At 43.9% G+C, this 22,457-nt stretch overlaps 1 protein-coding gene across 1 annotated transcript in view; it reads right to left on the bottom strand.

Moving 5' to 3' along the window:
* Positions 1-22,457, bottom strand: part of CUBN (cubilin) — a 1,794,835-nt gene that overhangs the window by 110,416 nt on the left and 1,661,962 nt on the right. Inside the window, exons 60-61 of the mRNA XM_069648353.1 lie at positions 11,868-12,073; positions 9,619-9,781 (exon numbers count right to left, since the gene is read on the bottom strand). Coding sequence (XP_069504454.1) covers positions 9,619-9,781; positions 11,868-12,073 — 369 coding nt within the window. The remainder of the gene's footprint in view (positions 1-9,618; positions 9,782-11,867; positions 12,074-22,457) is intronic.

Below are 22,457 nucleotides of genomic sequence, written 5' to 3'. Positions count from 1 at the left end.
GTCTAGGGACAGCAGCGCGTATGAGTCCTTGTCTTTATCAGTTTGCGCTATAATGTGCTGCAGCCTGCGTAGGTTCATGGACGTATTTCGGTCCGGCACGAAGCCGCACTGATCTGGGTGAACTATGTCTCCTATTATTCTACACAGCCGCTTCTCTAAAATCGTAGTCAGGATTTTAACGTCATAATTTAACATTGCAATCGGGCGATATGAGTCACATTGGTCTGCTGGTTTATTGGGCTTGAGGATCGGGATCACAAGCGTCTCCCTCATACTTTCGGGTAGTATCCCTTCTTCGTATGCCTCCTGGTATACTGCGTGTAATAGGGGGGTCAGGGAGGACTCATACGTTTTAAAAAAGTCCGTGGGCAACCCGTCTGTTCCTGGTACTTTGCCTGTGGCCAGGGATCTGATTACATCGGTAATGTCTTCGGGCTTGATTTCTGCTTCTAGGGAGTCGGCGTGCTCAGGAGACAGCCTGGGGAGCCCTATCTCTTCTAGTGTTTCTATCAACCGTTCATGGGGGACCTGCTCCTCATGTGAATACAGGTGGGTGTAAAAGCGAGTGAAAGTGTCATTTATGCCCTGCTGCGTACAGTATGTGTTTCCATCCTCATCTTGTAGTGAGGTGGTGGGGTGTTTGGGGTGCTCTTTACAGCAGAGCCAGGCGAGTAGTCTGCCCGGTCTGTCGGCCTCAACATGTGCTCTATTTGTTCTGGCAGTATAGTCAAACTTTTCCAGCCTGTTCCACGCAGTTATGTTCCGCTCTCTAAGTTTCACAAGCTCCTCTTCCCTCTGTTTGGTGTCTACGGGAGTAGCCTCAAGTCGCTCCATCTGCCGTTCCACTAGGTCTAGTTCTTTCCTGAGCAGCTTCTTGATACCTCCCGCCTTTGCAATTACTTCTCCCCTGGTTACCACCTTTAGAGCCTCCCACACTGTGCTATTGTAAGCTACACTACCGGTGTTAACCTCTAGGTATGCATCAAAAGAATCGCGTAATTCTTCTCGGAAGGTTGGGTCCCTCAGGGCGTCTGTGGGCATTTTCCACATGGGAATGGGGGGTCTGGGCCCTCTGTGGTTCCATGTTATCAGAAGCGGGGAGTGATCAGAGATAGTCCTCCCCAAGTATTGTGCTCCCTCCACCCGGGGTAAGTGTTCCCTGTCTATGAATATATAATCTAGTCTTGTGTGTAACTTATGTGGGGATGAGTAGAATGAGTATTCGCGTGCTTCAGGATGTTTTTCCCGCCACACATCCGTCATTTCCAGCCTCCCCAACATGGCGGATAGTGCTGTCGTAGCGGTCGATGGGCCTCCTAGCTGTGGTGTGGATCTGTCCAGCCGTGGATCATGTACACAATTCAAATCCCCCCGCCCAAATAAAGAGATCGTTCCTGTACTGTGCAACTCTAGGGTACAGTGAGTTCAGGTAGGATGGTATGTTATTGTTAGGGAGATAGGAGTTCATGATGCATACTGCTTCTTGTTCAATGAATCCCCAAATTACGACGAACCTACCTTCCGGGTCTATCTCAGTTTTGTCCACCCGGAATGAGAGCTGTGGGTGAATCCAGGTGTAGACCCCTCATGCGTATTTAGAATAAGTGGTACCAAACCCCTGTCCGCCCCAATGTGTTTGTAGCTTGGCCACCGAGTCCGCCGTGCAGTGGGTCTACTGTAGTAATGCTATCATTACTCCTTTTCTGTGCAGGTAGGTGTTAATCCTGTTCCTTCGGAGATAAGTCCTTAGGCCCCTTACATTCCATGTCATTATTTTTATGGTGGTCGCAGCCATAGGGGTTTAGTAATGGATCTGTTGTCCCCCCTTTCGCCGCCTCTGCCGCCCCCGGTCTGTGTTGGGATTGGGGCGCGAGCCTCATCGTTTCCTCCCTCCCTTCCCCCCTCCCTCTCAGTGTCAATTGGAGACTTATTAACATTAACAATCCTCATTCTAGTAAATAAGGGCAACAAACCTTTCAATTCAAAACTGCCCCCAACAGTTGCCTCGAACTTGCAGCGCTCGGGGGCACCCGATCCTTCCAGGCCTTTCCGGGCCTCCCGGTGCAGGTGGTGTGTCGGCAGTCGGCCTCCACGTGTTGCAGGGGGGTGCATCGGCTTCGTTGTTATTCGCATGGGTCGGTGCGCTCCTGCCCTTCATGGCGTACGTAGAGTTGTAGATCTCAAGCGGTCCGGTATTCATTTGGCAGTTGTGCGAACCTTCATTTTCCTGTCGTTTGGTGCTTTCAATGGCCTGTGACTACATGCGCAGTGCTTTCCTTATCGTCAGCAAGGTTGTTGTCCTCAAACCACATATTTGCCACTGCCGGAGTCTCAAGAAAGATAGCTTTCCCCTTGTATAGTACCTTAAGGCGGGACGGGTACAGTAGCATGCACTTGAGGTTTAGCTTGCGCAACCTAGCTTTCACTGGTACAAATGAGTTCCGTGCTCGCTGCACCGCGGGGGTATAGTCTCAGTAAATGACTATTTTGGCGCCATGTTTCTCGATCTCCCCTCCTTCTCTTGAGAATCTCAGCATAGTCTCTCTGTCGTGAAAGTTCAAGACTTTTGCAATAATAGGGTGCGGTCGGGAGCCCGGAGGGGGCCTCTTCTGAAGTGATCTGTGGGCCCGTTCTATTGAGAAGCCCTGGGTCAGTTTGTCGGCCCCGATTTCTTGCATTAGCATCGTTTCTACGAATTCGGTCGGGTCTGGGCCCTCCGTGTCTTCCGGTACCCTCAGGATTCAGATGTTGCCACGGCGGGCACGTCCTTCAGAGTCATCTGATCGCGCCTCTAGCTGTGCTACTTGCAACTCAAAGTCTTGGACCTTAGATTTAAGTTCTGTGGTGTCGTTAACATTGTCTTGGAGCGTTGCCTCTGTTGTGGTCACCCTTTCTGTAAGGTTACGGGCGTCCTGTCTCATCAGTTGCATGTCCGACTTGATTTCATCGATCCTGGTTTCGATGGACGTTCGTAGCGCCGCTATGGCTTGTAGCACTTGCGTATTTGTCGGATCGTCCTCCTTAGCCGTTGGGTCGTCTGCTGCCTCTGTCCCCTGTTGTTGTTTCGCCCTGACCGTGGTGAAGGAGTCCATGGTCGCGGTTTTTAATTTGCTTTTGGGGGGCGACATCGCCTGTCTTTGGGCATGCTCCGCGGCCTTTTCCCGTTCCGCAGGGACGTGTATGTAGGGTCGATTGTGAGGTCGGTCGTTGCAGATGGGGAGTCGTCAGCCCGCGGATGTTTCCGGAGGGAACCGCCCGTCGCCTTCTCTCTTCTTCGTGTCTCTCCGTGTCTCTCGCGGCCTTCCGCCAGCCAGCGACTCTCCTGCACGCGGTCTCACGCTGAGGGTCCCCCCCCTTCGTCTCCTCATCCTGGCACTCGGTCTCGGAGATAGAGACCCGGGTCACAGCCGGCCGCAGGGGTCCGTCCCCCCGGGGTGTCGCCGGATCACTGGGTTGGACGCTGTGGGCCCTCCTCTCTCGGCTCCGGAGGCTATCTGCCCTCCAGCGGTGCATCTCAGATGGGACTGGCGGGCGCTGCCATTTTGTTGGGCCGGGGCCTCCTCGCTGTTCGCTTCGGATAACCGTTATCTCGGTCTGATTTTCTTGCGGAAAATTCGTCAAGGGTAGGGAAACGGTTCTTCTTCCCATAGCTACTTCAGGCGTGCTTGTTCATGTTAAGCAGGCCGAACGATTCAGTCCGTTGTAGGATCTCGGGCAGGAGCGCAATGAGAACACGTCCTCACTCCATGCGCGCTGGCCACGCCCCTATGTTCTGGTAATGCCCAGTAATGCAGAGGTTTTGGTCTGCGATATTTGCTAGATCAGCAGAGTTGATGGTCCAAAAGATTGAGTATACTCCTCAGGTCTGCCTGCTGGGCATGTACCCTAGACATGGGAAAAAGGCACGGAAACATGAAGTTAAGTTTATTGACTTGGCGCTGGCAAAAAGGAGAATTGCATTGACTCTATTGATGTTTTCTCATCATTTAGTCTGCAAGCCTGAGATACAAGGCTCTGGCATAGACTAGTCTGGGAACTACAAGTGAAACCATGGCCATGGGTCTGTGGGTAAATGTTAAGTAAAGCAAATGCAGAATACAGCTCGTAGTTGGTGAAAACAAATAATGAAGAAGATGTCCATTGTAGTTCCAAGATTTCTAACGGAAGAGGATGGCACATCCCATTTTAGCAGGCTAGGGGATTATGTTGCAGTTAGATATTGATGGAATGCAGAGCATCAATTCTGTTTTAGTGGCGTTGAGTTTAAGCCTGTTTGCTGTCACCCAAGCATCCAGTTGTATTGCTTGGTGCGTTTGTCGATGGAATGTTCTCAGGTGTAGATCATTTGTTTGTCATCCGTGTATTTGTAGCAGGTGATGCCATATTCATTGATGATGTCTAGTAGGGATGTTATGTCAATGTTGAATAGAAGAGCTGAGAGCTTTGCGGTACTCCACAGGTTAGTGGGTGAGGCTGCGATTTGTAGGGATCCATGATCGTGGATTCGGTTGTTATTGTTATTTTGCATTTATATAGCGCATTATATACCATTGGTATGGTCTGAAGGCGCTGGTAGGTTGAACGCCCTTGGGAACCCAAGTTCAGATCAGTAGAGAGAGTAGAGAGAGTCAAAAAGGTGCGTGTGAGCACCCGGTATGTGTGCAGCTGGTGGGTATTTGTGTAATAGCTGCTTCTTAGCGGTAGGTGTGGTGGTTGAGAGATCAGGAGTATGTGTTCGCTCTGGTAGGATTTATCCAGATCGGATGTGGCTGCATTAGGCCTGAGGAAAACGCCTGGCTGGGAGGGTTGTAACCAGCAGTGTTTACTTAGAATGATGTGGAGTGTGCGGCGGATGTTGGTATGAGAACAGATATACCGAATGGTGCCGTAGTATCTCTGTGTTCTAGTTGAGTGGTGATGTAAAGGAGAGAGTAAGCATGGTGGTATGATATGATGGGTTATATGTTCTTTCAGACGTTCTCTGCATTCCAAACCATACTGTATACGTCACGCAATTCTATGCACTCCAGTCCGTTCCATGCACTCCTATCGACTCTGAGCACCCCAGTCTGCTCCATACATTCCGGTCCGCTCCACGCACTCATTCGTTCAAGCTGCACCGCGCGCTCCAGTCCGTCCCGCGTGCTCCAGTCTGCCCTGCATACTCCAGTCTGATCCAGGCATGCACTCTTGTCTGTTTCATGCGTGCACTCTTGTCTGCCCCACGCATGCACTCTTGTTTGCCCCATGTATGCACTCTTGTCTGCCCCACGCATGCACTCCTGTCTGCCACGTGGTCTACGCATTCAGTACCTCTACGTACTCATCCATTCTACTCACTCGTCGCTACTGGATGCAATCTGTGCTTGTTTGTTCTACGTACTTACGGTTCTATCCATGAGGAAGGAGGCGATCCTGTGTAGAGCTGTTTCTTTAATTACAATGTCTTCCAATCTTTTTAGGAGGATCTTGTGACTGATGGTGTCAAATGCAGCTGAGATGTCCAACGGCATGGGAAGACTCTCAGAGTTTTTATCTGCATTGATTTTCAGTGTGCCCAGATTAAATACAGAGCCAATTATGTGCCCCTTGATGCCCGGAATCCATTTTGTGCCTTCTGTTTCAATAAAATCCCATTCATGACTGTATGTTTTTTCTAGATGTTTCCAGATTAAAGGTGTGTTAGAGAATGGATGGTAGCTAGCTTGGTCACTTGGGTCAGCTGTGTTCTTTTTGGAAGTGGTCTGATGTGTACAGATTTTACACTTCTGGGGCTAACCAAGTTATTTAGGAAGGATAGAAAAATAAGCATTAGTTCTGGAACGTTCATGATAGATTTGTAGAGATTAGCAGGGCACGGATCATCTGATTATACAGTTGGGTTGCAAGAGTCAATGATAGTGAGTGGGTCCTCTGTAGGGAGGCAGCAGAAATGAGTTAGAGGGTTTTGATGAAATCACTGAAAAATAATTTGAAAAATCTATCACACCAATTTCCAGATAAACATATTTTAATATGTATATATATATCACACATGCACTGAATAAATGTGCATCTTTTATATGAACTGTACACATGCATGTTGAACATGAAAATTGTGTACATGTACACTACTAGATATATGAGAACTAATATCAAAGTCAGCACTGACTCTGCTGTTAGTTTTTATAAGTACATAAGACGTATAGGAGATGTAAATAGTGCACATGTGCAAGATGTGAAACCCCTATATGCCTTTCATACGCAAGGAAAATTCACACCAAAGTAGGAGCTAACTTTAATGTGAACTTGTAATTCTATATATGTATAGGAGGTGTATAAAACATGAGCAGCATGAATGTACTTCTTACATACAAAGTGTACAAAGTATACATGTATGTGTGTGAGATGTACATTTCATACATGTGCACTAATGTACATGTACAATTTCACATACAATTATGGACTAACTTTGATGTCAGTTTTCAGGAGATGTAAATTGCATGGATGTACAAACTGCACAACTCTTATATTTTTTTAATGTAAGTATACAAACTCACATCAAAGTCACACCTGATGTGCATTTCATGACTTTATTCCAAACACCCATATACTGCTTTCATGCCGCAAACTGACATGCCGCTCATGACATGACACTCATATGCCTTACATGAGCTCATATGTAAGGCATATATTCATATGCCTCATACTCACATGACGGATGCACTTACGACACCCACTTATGACACACACACACACCTACCCCACATGTTCTTACACCACACACATATATGACACTCACAATAATGACACACACACACTCAGGCACATGCTTACACCATGCTCTCTTACAGAACATGCTCTTTCAACACATGCCATTATGACACGTTCTGAAAGGGCTGGGAGCGGTAGCACGCATGAGCAACTGAATAAGATGATGAATGCTGAGCAGTCGCCACATATGAACGGAGTAACCTTGGATGACCAATGCCACGCACCGACTAGATTGGGAAATCTGTCCGGACCAGACTTGAAGGGATGCACAAACACCTGCCTGCCCCACATACTAACAGATGCTACGTAGGTGGCCGGTGCCCAATTTAGGCAAGGTTAGGAATGTGAGTGGATGCCTTGTGGGAAAGGGACTGTGAGTGTCGGAGAGCCCCAGATTGGGATGGAGAAGCGCAGATGCTCATGCACACCACCTGGAGAGAATACGGAAGTTTAGTGCCTCGCTTCTAGACAGCAAGGCCAATTGACCAACCCACTAACAATTTTGCCCTCTGCATATACCTCTCAAACTCTAACCAAACACAACCACAAGCCTTCAACACAACACTCCACACAAACTTCACTATACTGCAACAACAAAACAAACCCCACATAGACCCACACAATAGCACACGACGGCTACCGACCGTAAAACACCCCAAGCCCAGCCAACGGACTTCTGGGCCGAGGCCGCCAACAGTACATCACTGCTCTCTTGCACTTTTCCAGCTTATTGCCACTAACCCACCTCCCACCCCTTCCTTTTTCAGAGCCGCCAGAGCACCAGGGGACAACTCCAGGGGTGTAGTGCACGGTACAAATATCCTTTAACATTAACACACCCACTTACGGCACCCACACTTAGGACACACGCTCTTGTGATCCATGCTCTTAAGACATAGGGCCTCATTATACGGTAGGCGGTAACCATGGCGCTATTAGCGCCATGGTTGCCGCCGGTATTTTACCGTGTCCGCCTTGGTGGATGGCGGAATTACCGCCCTACTCCAAGGTGAGCGGGGACGGTAATTCCCCATTCACCAAGGCACTTCCCCATTCCCATTTTTGCCCCCATAGGGCATAATGGGAATGGGGAAGTCGCTAATTACGGTACTGCAAATTACGGTACCGTAATTAGCACCAAGGTCCCTTTGCGGCAGCCTACTTTAACGGCTGGTAAAACCAGCCGTTAAGGTCAGGTCCCGTGAAGGGAACTCGTAGTAAGGCGGTAAGGGTTTACTGGTACCGGTGCCCTTACCGGTACCGGTAAACCCTTACCGCCTACCGTGTAATGAGGCCCCTAAACCCTTACAACACACACTCTTACACCACTCACACTCATGACACTAACACGTACAACACATTTATGACACTCACATTTATGACACTCACACTTTCAACACTCACAATCTTACTCTACATGATCTTATGATACATATAACTTAAATCACACGTTCTTACAACACACAATCTTACAACACACAGGGCCTCATTACGACCCAGGCGGTAAGTTACCGCCTGGGCCGTACCTTTACCGCCATGGCGTAAACTATGTTTACGCCATGGTGGTTGGCGGACTTACCGCCCCATTCCGAGGTTGGCGGGGTGGTAAGTCCCCATTAACCCATTTACCCTTCCCCATTCCCATTTTTGCCCCATAGGGCATAATGGGAGTGGGGAAGGCGTTAATTACGCCACCGTAAATTACGGTGGCGTAATTAACAACATGGTCCCTTAGCGCCATGGATTTTAACACCTGCTAAAAGCAGGTGTTAAATCCTCCATGGCGCTAAGGGACCTCGGAATCAGGCGGTAAGGGTCGGCGCTGTTTACGCCGCCGTAAACCCCTTACCGCCTGGGTCCTAATGAGGCCCACAGTCTTAGAACACAGGCTTTTATGACACACGCTCTTACGACTCACGCTCTTATGACACACGCTCCTATGACAGATGCACTTATGACGCACACCTACTCCAACGAATCACATATGAACATAGGGATAGAGGATGGGCACTACATGAATGGTTATCTTGTGCATGAACTGGGCATGTACGTGTATGAAATGTACATTAGGTACACGCACGCTTTTATATGCATACAATCTCACATCAAAGTCAAGACTAACTTTGATGTGAAATTTCATATGTATATAACACGTACATGAGATGGACATTGCATACATACATGAAAAATAAACCATGTGGCTCACACATCATATGCTGACACACTCATATGGCAAACACTTATAATACATACACTTAGATGCCATACTCCCCACAAAAAACACTGAATTTAGATGTAAAATACGTTTTGAAATAAGATTTAAGGTTAATCTGACAAAAGATGAAGTCCACCAAACGTGCGAAAAACAGTGCTAAGGTACAAACACTCACTGTATACCACTATAAAAATATGTATTTATATATGTTACTTGATATCCAAAGTATGCATAATACATGTGTATAGTTTATATTATGCTACATATCAAAAGCAGCAGAGGCCAAATAGCTCTGTTAAAGCTAAATAAGTAAAATAGTACTTTTCCAAAACAAATATTAGTGTCTTACATGGAAAGAAAATGACCTAAAAGGTATGGGTGTAGAAATGACCAAAAAATTAGGGGTGTAGAAAACCAGATTTTATTTCTGATTAATGTTACCCAAAAAGAGCCATTTTTGTAGCTGGCTGTTTGGTATTATTTGAACAGAAGATGGCGGCAAAGTCATTCGAACGCATAAACAGATCCAAGAGCAAGCAGGACAGCATGCACTATGGTAACCTTAATTTCATACTGTGAAAATGTTACTTTGGTTTTGGGTGTGGAGTTTCAAGCGCTAAGAAAACTCTCTGAATTGCAAGCATACTTACAATCCTGGGCTGTGTAGGTGGCATTGAAGCCGGCCCGTTCCACGCTAGAATCAGAGGCGAACACGACTGTCAGGGAATTTCCAGTGGAGACAAATGGAGCTGGTACAGTGGAGCCGCAGAATGTACCCTCGAGGTTGGCATTTTCACTGTCCCCGTCATACAGCTGAAAGGGAAATGGGGAGCGTTACTCAGCACGCATGCTCAGAAGTACTGACTGGTGGCTCCATCAAAAACCCTCCTCTTCCATACAAATATCAATGCTTCAAAATCATTGACCTCTGGAAGGGACGCCTCCCCACGTCCAGCCATTACAGTAGCTTGGAAAGTTTCAATAATATTGTTTTCTTTAATATTTTGCTGGCATAGTAGGTGGGGGAAGCGCCATGTTTGGCTTCTTGTATCTATATGTTGTGGATCTCAGGACTTGATTGGTGCTCGTAGCAGGGGGCTGCTGCTCATTAACACATAGGTGCTCATTTTCGTATGAGCCGTAAGGTCAATGGAAGGGGTTACGCCTTCCATTGACGCCACGGTAAATTGTCGTCCGTTTGTATGGCAGAGAGGAGGGGCAGAACGCACATTGTGTTTCCGCTGCACCCCTTCCTCTCTGCCATACAAATGCTCTAGCATTTTCACTGGCAGGCATTTTCATGCCAGCACAAATCTATTCCGAATACTGCAGTCAGCATTTACTACATTTGCATAAAGGAGTGCAAAAGTGCAGGAGAAAAGGCTGCGCAAACGCTCGTATGCTTTGCCCTACAAAATTGCACTCTGCCGGGCAAATGACTGACCCACTTATTACCTCCATTTGCTAACGCAAGTCAAACACCCATGCATTGTATTAATGGTGTAAAATGATTGAGAAATCGGTGGACACTGAAAGCACAATGAAACGGAAGACAGTTGATCTGAACAGCTCTGATTGACAGATTTCACTTTTAAGAAGCAGATGAATTCTCTCAAATGGACCATACATACATCAAGGGGTGGACTGGGAACTAAAAGAGGCCCTGGAAATAATTACTGGGACCAAAAGAAGCCCTGGAAATAATTACTGGGCACCAAAAGAGGCCCTGGAAATAATGTTCAAAGTGGCCCCATATGACACATTTTCTGCAAGCCCAATACTTTTCCTATGAAAAAATTTGGAACTACCACACAAAAGAGGCCCACTGGGAAATCTCCAGAGTTCCCTATAGACCAGTCCACCATTGCATACATCAAACACATTCGAGACGGAATACATCACTTTTGTCAATGGAAACTTTGGTGAATACGGTTTTGCAGCATTTATTTTGTCCCTTTTTTATACCACAAACAGGCAGATGGTAAGTTGGGGTAAGGTATATAGTGGGGAGTGGAAGGGAGGGTGCAGGTGGGCTCCCCGGCTGTTTGTGGTAAAAAAAAAACAGTAACATCAGCTAAAAGTAATCTTGCAAAGTTGCCATTCGGCAAAATTAATGTGCCAAACATTCATAGAACCTTCGAGATGTAGTGACATTTCAACCGCTTTGGTGCTACATCTTGATGGGTGAACAGCCTTGCGTCCACTGACTCGAAACAGACGATTCAGTCAAACATTTATCCCATATACAAATTCACAATGGGCCTCATTCCGAGTCGGGCGGTAAGGGTTAACGGTCACCGGTAACGAGACCGGTGCCGTTAAACCCTTACCGCCCTATTCCGAGTTCCCTTTGCGGGTTGGAACTTAACACCTGCTTTTTGCAGGCGTTAAAAAACCAACCCGCAAAGGGACCTTGGAGCTAATTACGGCACCGTAATTTACGGTGCCGTAATTAGCACCTTCCCCATTCCCATTGAGCCCTATGGGGCAAAAATGGGAATGGGGAAGGGCCCATGGTGGATGGGGAATTACCGACCCCGCCAACCTTGGAATGGGGCGGTAATTCCGCCATTCACCATGGCGGAGTCGGAAAGATAACGGCGTCAACCAAGGCGCTAATAGCGCCTTGGTTAACGCCAGGGTCGGAATGAGGCCCAATGACTCAATTCTTAAAGAGCCATGGCGCACGTTGTAGTTATTGACTAGAGGTGGTGTAGGAACCTCAGCTTTGCCCCAGTAGCCTCCAACTTCACCCCTGTCCAATAAGTGCACAGGAGTGATCTTCCCTTTAGACATATAGCACTTAGAAGCCACTTATTGCCAGTTGGACTCAAGTAAGTGAAAGAGGAGCATGGCATTGCTAGTTTACGACATGCATCCATTAGTCCTACGTTCTTACTTTCACATAGTCGTAGATGCAGTTTCCTCCTGAATGTGCTTCTAGAACAAATGCTGTGAAGGTCAAGTTGATGTTTTTATTTATAGGTGCCATTATGTTCCAGACGCAGTTCAAGTTGTGGTCATATCGTCCATCCAGGTTGGCATCAGGAGAGCGGAAGCTGTCGCTAATGCTGGTCAGGTAGCCTCCACACCCTTGCTGTGACCCTGAAATAGAAGCACAGTGAGAATGAGTATGCAGGTGTGCTTTGCTCTACACACCCTTCTTCAAATTACAAGAAACTGTATCTGTTGAATTTGAGAAATTGTAGGACAGGTTAAAAAAAAAAAACGTTTTTTTGGTGACCTGAAAAATGAGTAAATTGCTCTTGGCGTAAAATAGCATTGTGAAAACAGACATTTGTCACTGGTACAACAAAAAGGTCCACCTGTACTTTAAGGGGTGAGAGGGAGATGTACCACCCACACACCCACTTTTCCTATTCAAAATGTGTGTGTGTGTGTTAGTAGGAGTCTCAGAGAATGGGCAGTGACAATAAGGGTTTCAAAATCAAAAAGAAGACTCTTGCAATTCAACATTTTCCCCCTTAGCCAAACTGAAGTAAGTCTGATTTGGGACATGGGCAAATCTGCAGACGTTTCACTTTTAAAATATTTTCCCTTATAGTGGTTTGTTGTGATATATCTAGGGACAACGCCTAACATGGGAATTTCCTTCTCTCCCCAATCAAAAGCGACACACCGATATACTACGATGTTCAGTCTAGCCGTGTCTATGACTCATATAGAGCCATGTAGATCCTTCCCACATTGCCACGGATAATCCAAGAACCAGGCTGGTGTACAGAAAGAATATGTATTTATTAATCAATATGACCAATTAATATGTGAAAAAATAGCACTACATGCACCACTTTCTCTGTGGCACAAACACCTTCAGTACAGAGACTCACGTTTTGGGAGTCAACATTAAGAATCAAAATCTGAAATTACACCACATGTGTGTTTTCACTTTTGGGTCTCATGGAAATAGAACACAGGTCAAATAAAAAGTTCAAACTTTCTATCACACACAAAAATCCCTTAATGTCCAATTTAGACAGTACCTTGGTACATTGCAAGATCATGAGCATTGGCAATCCTTGATGAAGGTCACATTTAAATCAAATGTAAACATTTTCTAATTTCAAAAACATTTCACACATGCAGCACTTTTTATATATAATTTCCCTGCACCTTTGAAATTGCTAGCATTTTCGAAAGCACAGCAGACTTCTGATGCTTTTGATTTATAGAACCCGTCTTCCTTCACCCCTATGCTATGCAGAATCTCTCCTACCAGGAGTCACTCTCTCACTCTCTGTAGATCGTGTACATTTCAATTAGTGACTTTACATTATTTCATTTAGCAAGACACCTTTCTGCCCCAACAACAAAAAAACAGACATTCAGTTTACATTCAGCATTCCTCTGCTTAAAGGCAAGTTCTGAGGAATGAGGAACAGTTAGGATTTTCGTTTGTAATGCACCCCTCCCTTTAGGACATTTTGGGGTTGGCAAAAATAAATACGATTACCCAATAATTTTACAGACTATATTTAAGTCAGTCAGTCAATTATGCTTTATTTTGATCCATGAATCATAAAAGCAAAAACATTGATACATTTAAGAATCTTAACAACTAGTAAAGAAAAAACCTTAGTGTATCTTCATAGGGACTTACCTAATACATGATATTTCTATCCACACTGGAACAATGTTGTTGATTTTGAATTTCAAGAAAATTGCCCCATTTAATTTGGCTATATGGGAGTTAATTAAATGATTGTTAAATAAAATGCAAAGGGTGTACTCAGTTTGCCCCCACCGACACATGGTTCTGCTAGACAAATTACTTACATAAAAAGGCTCTACTTTTGTAGCTCAGGAAAGACATCAGCTTTTCTGAACCCTCTCTTGGGGAAAAACATGCGTCTGGTCAGGCACTTCAGTCATGGATAGGCACCAGCATTCAACCCTCTATTTGGTTCCGCTTGCAAAGATCCCAGCCTCTCTCCCTTTCCTGGTGGTTAGCAGTTCCACCCAGATGATTTCAGTCAATCCTTCTCCTTAATTTCTCAGGCAGTTCTCCCCGCCTTCCCATTGTGCAACACCTTTTAGCATCCAGACCACACCCCAAACTCTTAAAATAAGGTTGTGCCAGCTTAATGGTTCTTGATTTGGATTGGATACCTATGGTCCTCTCCTCCCCCAAAACCCTAGCCATTCTCTGTGTATAAGCTCCTGAAGCTATGAGGTTTAGATTAGGGGCAGTAGCAATCCACCCACTGTGATTTACATTTTTGCACATGTCCATTTTTCTATGTGCAAAACTTTTTATTTTACAAATAAGTGCTTGGTGGTATATATATATACATATATATATATACCACCAAGCACATATATATATATATATATATATATATATATATATATATATATATATATATATATATATATATATATTTATATTTAAATTCATCTAATCATGGCGGACGTAATGAAGTGACTCTCATTTCGACACCAGGTTGCAGTTATGAACAGCGTTTCTCCACTATTTACTCAGAAATGATCAAAGTCAGGATCACCAAAATGTACATACAGTTACATGATTCACTAAGCTACTACCTCCCTGAATTTCTATTCTGTAACATTTCCCAGGGAGCCATAATTGCATTTCAGGTTGTAGCTCTGCGTTCCCATGGTCGGATTTTAATGAGAATTGAATCAACAGATCGGCCTCGTGATAAGTCTTCTAGTGAGGTATGCCCCATTTCTGTAAGTATCACAGTTCCAAAGTTAATGGGCAAAACTTGATGCCTAATATATATCTATGGAAAAACAATGACATGCTTCTGATTCCCTCAGTTTCACATTTAAGTTTCCTTTCCCTTCTGAATATAACATCTGGGCATCTGCCGCCTTTCTTGACTTTGGCCTGCAACAAACCCATCATTCTTTCTTCTCCCATTGCTAAGAGTTCATCTTGTGGCTCATCCTCGAGAGCAGGCCCCCATACAATTTCTTCTTGCTCACTGCCTGAGTATTCTGAATTGAAACGTCATTTCTCAGGAAAACAAAACTCATGTTTGAATGCCACCATTACATTACAGACCAGGTCTCGTGTTCATTTTTAATATAATTGCGTCTTGCCATCAATGTTCATTTTTCCATCAGGATATTTTCACATTACTCTGGCAATGGAAATGTTGACTCCATTTGTTCATTATTTTAGGCTGCAAATGCACATACTTCCATGGTAACTGTTTTTATTTTTGCAAAGTTACCCTTTAGGCCTCAGTCACATGTAATGAAAGCTACTTCAATGCCTTTGAATTTCACATGCAGGGCACACTTGATTTTTAATCTTCTAGTTCCTGCCAACCTTGTGATGTATTTGTCACTGTGCTTTCAAACCATAAGGATGGATTTCTACATTTTTAGGCCCATTTAACTTATTTTCTCTGGAACAGCATCTTGATGTAGCAGTTCGAAATGTATACTGCCTTTCTGTCTGTCGGCTCACAGTATGTGTTCCAAGTTCTGCACTTTTCAGGCCTCTATCATCCAAATGCAGTTTCCTTTGCCTTGGGCAGAAAATACCCCAAAGGCTCACTTTCTCCCAACACTTTTCATAAAATATTTACTCCTCTCCTACCCATGTCTTTGTTACCTTCCGGGGTCCTGTTTTCTTTTGTAAATCATAGCCATTTTTCGGGAGAAACATGTGCTAGGTGTAAATTGGTTTTCTTTGTGAATCACTGTGGAGGCTTATCTTGCAGGTGGCCACAGTCTCAATTTGCATCTATCACACATTTGTATTCATAATTGTTCTATTGCACGAAAGGGAGCTCTACCAAAAACCTCCCTACAAAATACATATGAGCAAACACAGCAATCCAGAGCAAGGTTGCCTAGCAATGCTACAAGGGTGAAAGGTTATGAACAGAAACCAGATGTAGAAGTGGATGGTGGTACAGATAAAGGGGACAATACATACATTAATTATGGGGTTAGAGGTCAGTAAGGAAGTATATACAATTTGATAACATTTTTTTCCAATTATTATACAATTTGTTATTACATCTTGTACAACAGACTGTGAATGAGTGGTGCTGGTAGGAGTGGCAGTGAAGGAGGATCGGGTGAGGACTAAGGGAGAGATGGTGTAACTTCCACAGAGAGAAGGCGCTTTCTCAAGGCCACCTTAAGGCCAGTCACTGTGGGGTGGATTTAACGTCCAGTGGTAGAGAGTTCCAGAGGTGAGCAGCAAGCAGAGAGAAGAAACGAAAGTGTGAGCTAGCACAAGGAGGGAAAGGAACAGAAAGAATGAGAATAGCTGAAGATCTCAAAGTATTAATAGGAGAGTAACGAGAGAGGGAGATGGATAGATAGGTGGGTGGCAGTCCATGAATGGATTTATAGACTAGACAGAGAAGTGTGAACTGGGAATGATTTCTCATAGAAAGACCCCCTGGCTGGAGCTAGAAGAGGATTGGGGAAGAGGTAGGAGGATGCAGATGACATACTTGATAACCTTGTCCAGACCAAGCTGGTTCGAAGCTTGGCGGCTAAGCAAAGGGTGGATGGAAGAGTTTTAGCCGAGAGAAGAATTCTGGGGATGCTCAGGAGGTTAAGCCTGGTAACTATAGCAGTGGTAGTGATAAACTAATGAAGTTTCGGGTCACTGTGAAAGGGGGACCCCCAAGCACTTCACAAGCAAAAGGAATTGTTTGTTAATCTGACCTAGTGAATTAATTTGTGCCCGTAAGAAGAGTCTGAGCTTCACAGTACAGTAACTACGAAATAATCAGTTTTGTTTGCCGCAGGTGGTGAGGAAGAAAGTGGGTAGCCACTGCAAATTTTAGTGCATGTGGTGCTGAGGGCAAAGAGATGATCAATAACAATGAGCCTCATTGTTTTGGATGTTAGAACTTAAAAAATGAAACATGTTGTTCATTTCGTTAAGTGTTTGTTATAACTGGGACCTATTTAACAGAGACAATTGGAGACTCATAATCGTGAGTTGCTGTGCTCAGAACTGGAAAGAGATGGTTGGTGCAGTGGAGGGTCACAGTACAGAAGTCTGGATACGACTGCAGTGGCATATCTAATTGACATAATACTGGAAGACACAAATACAACTATTTTTCTTTTTTTTTACCCAATTGTCATTGCACACATTTGAGAAGTAAGCCAATGGGAAAATTAAATCTTTTACACATAATCACACTATTAATTTGCTCATTGGATGAAGACGGAATTAAACACGGGTCTTGATGTATGACTGTGTGCATTATAAAATAGTTAATTCACTCCGTCTGTATGGTGGTGATATAACAGAAACACATGCATGGTTGTTCTGTCACTTTCTCTTCTCTATGGAACCAGGAAACCTGAGTGATAAACTAGCTTCCCAAATTGAAAAAATCCGATTCTGAGCAAATCATTTTGTTTAGGCTGACAAAAGAGAATACACTCTTTTAATCATGCAGCACTCTGATGACACGTTTGTTCCATGTGTGTTAAATACTGTACTACTTCTACTGGAAACATATTTGCTTTTAGCCTGAGATGGGAGCTCGGATTTTGTATGTGAATTTTTATATACACATACAAATTATATATGCTACAGTCAGCAACAGTGATTGTAGCAAAGATTGTAGCAATGGCTGTGTTCGACTCTATAGGAAGAGCACTCATTTAGATTCTTATAACTAAACTCTGAATTTATTCAGATAGTTTTGTGAAGTGTCAAGGGTGGCGGGGCGCTATAGTTGTATGTAGGGTGTCCAAAACCCTGTATTTCCAATGCAATTTCACATAGACCAATTTTTGTTCTCAATGTGGTAAAAACCACCAGACTATTAACTCCAAACCTTCGTGAGGACCATGCAGCTGGCCTTCCTAGAAAGTATTTATTGGTCTGGTTAAAATCCAACTAGGGGATTGTTCATTTAGCAAAAAGTGGCCCAATCCTGTTAGAGAAATCTTGAATAACAAGCTATACTCATGGGTCCACAAAACACTTTTTGGTGTCTTGATTGGCCAGTTCGCAGACCCAGGCCAGTGCACAGGGGCAAAGAGATTGGCTGAAAACAGTCGAAAAACAGCCATTGTATTGGTCTTGGCCACAGGAGTTATTTATAAACAGCCTCTAATGTAGTCTGTCGATTGTACCAAAGTCCTTGGGCTGCAGGATGACAATTCCTTGAGAAGAGGCATGTTTCAGTCCTCTGTATGTCCCCCAATTTAGGATGGGGGGTTGAAAGTGGTGCTATATGTCAAAATAAAGAAAAGCAGCTGTTTTATCACGGTGCAAAGAAACCCAGACTGCAGGTATATGGGTCTGTTTTTCAGGTCCCAATGTAGTTTTGGGTTGAAATCTGGTCATCAAGGTGTTCAATCTGGGCCCACATGCCTCTGCTCAAACCTGGCTAGAACCCAGACCTGGTCTGGGAGGATAGTGGTAGCTTGCAGATCCACCTGGGCCAATGGGGGTATTGGGGCATGGCTAAAGGCCATGCCTCATGTAAAATGCCACTGAACATGGACTGCAGCCATGCTTAGGGGCCCCTTAGTGTAGCTGATCAAGTCTGCTGTGGTAGTGCTAGGGCACTGACCAGCCACGGCAATTGGGATTCCCAGGGCATGGCTTAACTCTATGCCAGGGGCAAAGTGGCCAGTGGGCATGTCGTCAAGCTAGGTCGAGCAGTCAGAGTGTGTGCTCAGGGCATGGATGAAAGCTATGCCCTGGGCCTAATGGCCACATGTCATGTCAGCAGACCAATGCCCAGTTGCCAGTCCATGGGGCTACTGGGTGCTTGGGCATGACTGCAGGCCATGCCCCGGGAAATATGCCCCCTGTGGAAGCCCTGTGGCTATGTCCATTTGGCACATTGGGAGTATAGGAGGTGGATGGCTCATGGACAAAGGTAATGTCATATGCACATTACAAATGGTATATCTATCATAACATCAGTGAATATCTATTCCTACTGAATTTCCATTCTAAGTATACATTCTAAGGTCGTTGTTACCTTAGTCAGCAATATAGCTAGTAGGATAGCTCAGGGGGTCATAGGCTTGCTGCAAATATCTGTGTGTGATCTGCAGATCACAGGTTCAAATGTCGGCAAGGCCAACTCAGGTTCTTAAATTAGTACCTATTTAAAAAATATCAGTGATTTCCAAAATTATTTAGAGACATGGTGGATGTGTGTCCGAGAGGCACTGCCACCACAGTAAGGGTCTTGTGACCACTGACTCGGTATTTCTACAAGAGGAAGACATTGTTTCACTTAAGAATTCAACTTACACATTTTCAATATTGCTTTTTACTATATTTTTTACATTCCAAAACAAATATCGCCTGCAAAGCCTCTGGCACTTCAAAGAGGGTAAAAGTTGCGCCACATACAAGCAAATATATTTACGTATGACATGATAGGTTATTTATAACGCACTTATTACCCAGAGGTTTCTAAGCGCGCACCCGGGGAACGAACCTGTGGTACTTCTTGTCCTCTTACTTCCAAGGAGAGCACGTTGCTGCTGAGCTATCCTCCCGGTATCATTTCAAAACACAGAACATACCAACTAGTCCCAGATTAAGGGAAAAGGGAAGCACTTGTACAGCTACACTGATGATATCTGTATCAGCTATGCAATGACATTGGGGTGGGGGGTGCTTCACAGGTTTTGAAACATGTTTCAAATGTTTCATGACTGACGCTTTATAGCAGAAACGAGTAAACGAAAGTTACGTTTGTACATGTTTTTTAGATGCTGAACTTGAGCTGTAAAAAATGAATATTCTGCAAGCATTAGGGGAAACCCATGGCTCAAAATAATATATTGCAAGCGCTGTTTTCAACCTCCAGGACTTGCATAAACACCTTTAATGCAAATAACGCATATTAATAGGCCTCTTCACGAATACAGTGGTGTGAGAAAAAATAGCAGTAATGTGCTGGTAATTCTGATATTGCTACATTACCGCACCGCCGTACTATGAGTCTGGTGGTAAGGCAGAGGATACATTTTCAGCAAAAAGCTGGAGGTAAACTCTCCACCTTACCACCCAAAAAATACAAAATTGGTTAAATTACGGATGGCAGTAATTCTGCCAGAATCCCCATGGAGTCCTATCGACTCTAAAAACAGGGACTTACACCGCCATACCACCACTAGTATTCCTGCGGTAAATCCGCAGTATAAACCTGCGGTAACAGTAATTCTGCTTGTCCAAAATTGTAATGAGGCCCAATTGTCTCAAAGCAAAATGATGAAGAAAACACATACTGGCAAAATGTAAGTGGAAGCAAGAAGAATCCACAATCCCTAAAATATGGTCAAGCTTAACCATTGGCTGGTGCAGAGTTTTGTGCTTCTTGGAGCAGCAAGCCTTCCAGGAGTATAGATGGAGAGTTGCATCAGTAGCCAAGGTGGGTAACGGGGTCCAAATGCATTCTCCTCGGGAGGAAATGAGTGCTCACAGCTCCCAATAAACATTATTTAATCAGAATGTTTGTTCAGCTAATGAATGTCTAGCTGTCCCTCTAAGCACACCCATGTGGTCAGTAAGGGCTCTCACACAAAGGAGAGAATCTCCACTATACCAGATAAGCATCTGCATATGTCAGTCGCAACTGGTTTTGGGCTATTTGTCATTTTGTTATTTTAATTTTATTTATGTAGTGTCTTTATTTAAAGAGTTATAAAGTTAATTTGTGAACATTATTATGAAAAAGCAATTACATTGAGAACATGAAAATAAGTGACACAAACAAACCATGATAAATGCTGATGGAAATGAAACAAGAAACAAACATTCCTTTCCAAGTTTGTTTTAATTGGCTCAAGAAAAACAACTCTGGAATTTAAACAGTAAAACATTTCATAACATATAAGCAATTAACTGAAAAGAGGGAAAACGGATGAAGTACTGCTAATAATAATTGAGAAGAGTAACAGGCCTGGTAAAATGGAACTTGAAGTTAAAAGAAATTCAGAGAGATATGGCAATAGGGAATGACTAGATTTAAAAATAATGCATGACATACCAAATTGAAATTGACAACAAATAGGCGGCCAATTAGTGTGAGTGACGTATGGAGAAACTGAAGATAAATATTAAGATTAAACAGAGTCCTCAGAGCAGAATGTAGAATAGATTGAAAGGGAAAATAGGAATAATTGGGAAAACTAAAATATAAAGAACAACAATTAAGACCAGAAGTACACACATTGTGTTCAACAACTTGGTAGTAGAAGTAGAAAATGAAAGTGCTACATTTCACTGATCTCTTTAACAATTGCTGACGACAAGAACAAGTAACAGATAAAATGTGTTCACGAAAAGATACGTCTGAGTAAACAAAAAAGTCGGGGTATAACCAGAAAGATGAACTAGGGGAAATAGTATTGACTACAGCCCCCACTCCCGGGATACAGGCAACCAATGTCCCAAGATGGCCACTTCCTCTTACACATACACTGAGGGAAATGGGATTGCCATATGACCACTTAGGACCTCGAGGCAAACAAAGACAACCTCCATTTTGTGGAATGGAGGAGGTATGGGTATTATTTGGGGGCGCCTGTGGTTGCAGTTGAGATCCCTGGTAACTCTGAGACCACTGGCACAGCCTATGCAACCCCATTCATGGATTGGAGAGGCAGTGTGCAAACAAAAATAGAGTTCTCAGAGCCCTCTTTACATTCTGAAATTGCCCTGTGAAGTTTAGCTGTCTCTAATATGCTGTACTTGTGCAGCTGGAGATTAGTGTTTTTCTACAGGTAAACTGTATGCCCCAGACACAACGCTTCTTATTTCGAGTTATCCTGATTGTTTTATGTTTTTGAATGCTATAATTGGGTGTGAAAAGACTCAACTTTTTGAAGTTACTATGGCCTAGATATTCCCATAAACTGTTAAAATAGTTGGTATCAGATCGTAGTTTTGTGTATAGCGCTTCATATCTGACTCCTGACTCATCCTGCTGTAAAGTAGGTGTTAGTACAGCACAATGTAATAGTACTTAATTTATCGACCTAAGAAGGATGAAGGGCTGATTTAGCCCAGCTGAAATATGAACTTAGAAAGTGAAGGCTGGCACATTTCGGAATTCAGCTTTTAACTCGCTGAGCTATGCAATTGTTGCAAACTATGTTGTTTACTTAATTGTGGAATTTAAACTTTTGTAAGGAAATCTAACTAACACCCTCTCCTATTGCCGCCACTCCCTTTTAAAGCAAATATCACAATACTTTTACCAAGTTTACCAGTGGACCATGACATATTTCTCAGGCTTTTAAGGACTGTTATTATAAGTGTTATGTTAATAGTAAACGTAACCCTTAGAGCCAACGCATTACTAAATGCTGTGGAAAGCACATTTATTTATTTATTTATTTATTTATTTATTTATATACAGGAGTAACAGTGCTTTTTTGATCACACAAGAACGTACAATAGATAAGAAATCAGATTTGACAGGAAGAAGTGAGCTTCTTACAATGGGGTGAGTTTGAGAGACATTCTGACCAG

This window comes from Ambystoma mexicanum, chromosome 2q, assembly GCF_040938575.1.
Source record: "Ambystoma mexicanum isolate Mex_15411 chromosome 2q, UKY_AmexF1_1, whole genome shotgun sequence".
NCBI lineage: Eukaryota > Metazoa > Chordata > Amphibia > Caudata > Ambystomatidae > Ambystoma > Ambystoma mexicanum.
The sequence above is the reverse complement of the archived record's forward strand: the minus strand, read 5'-3'. Positions and strand labels throughout refer to the sequence as shown.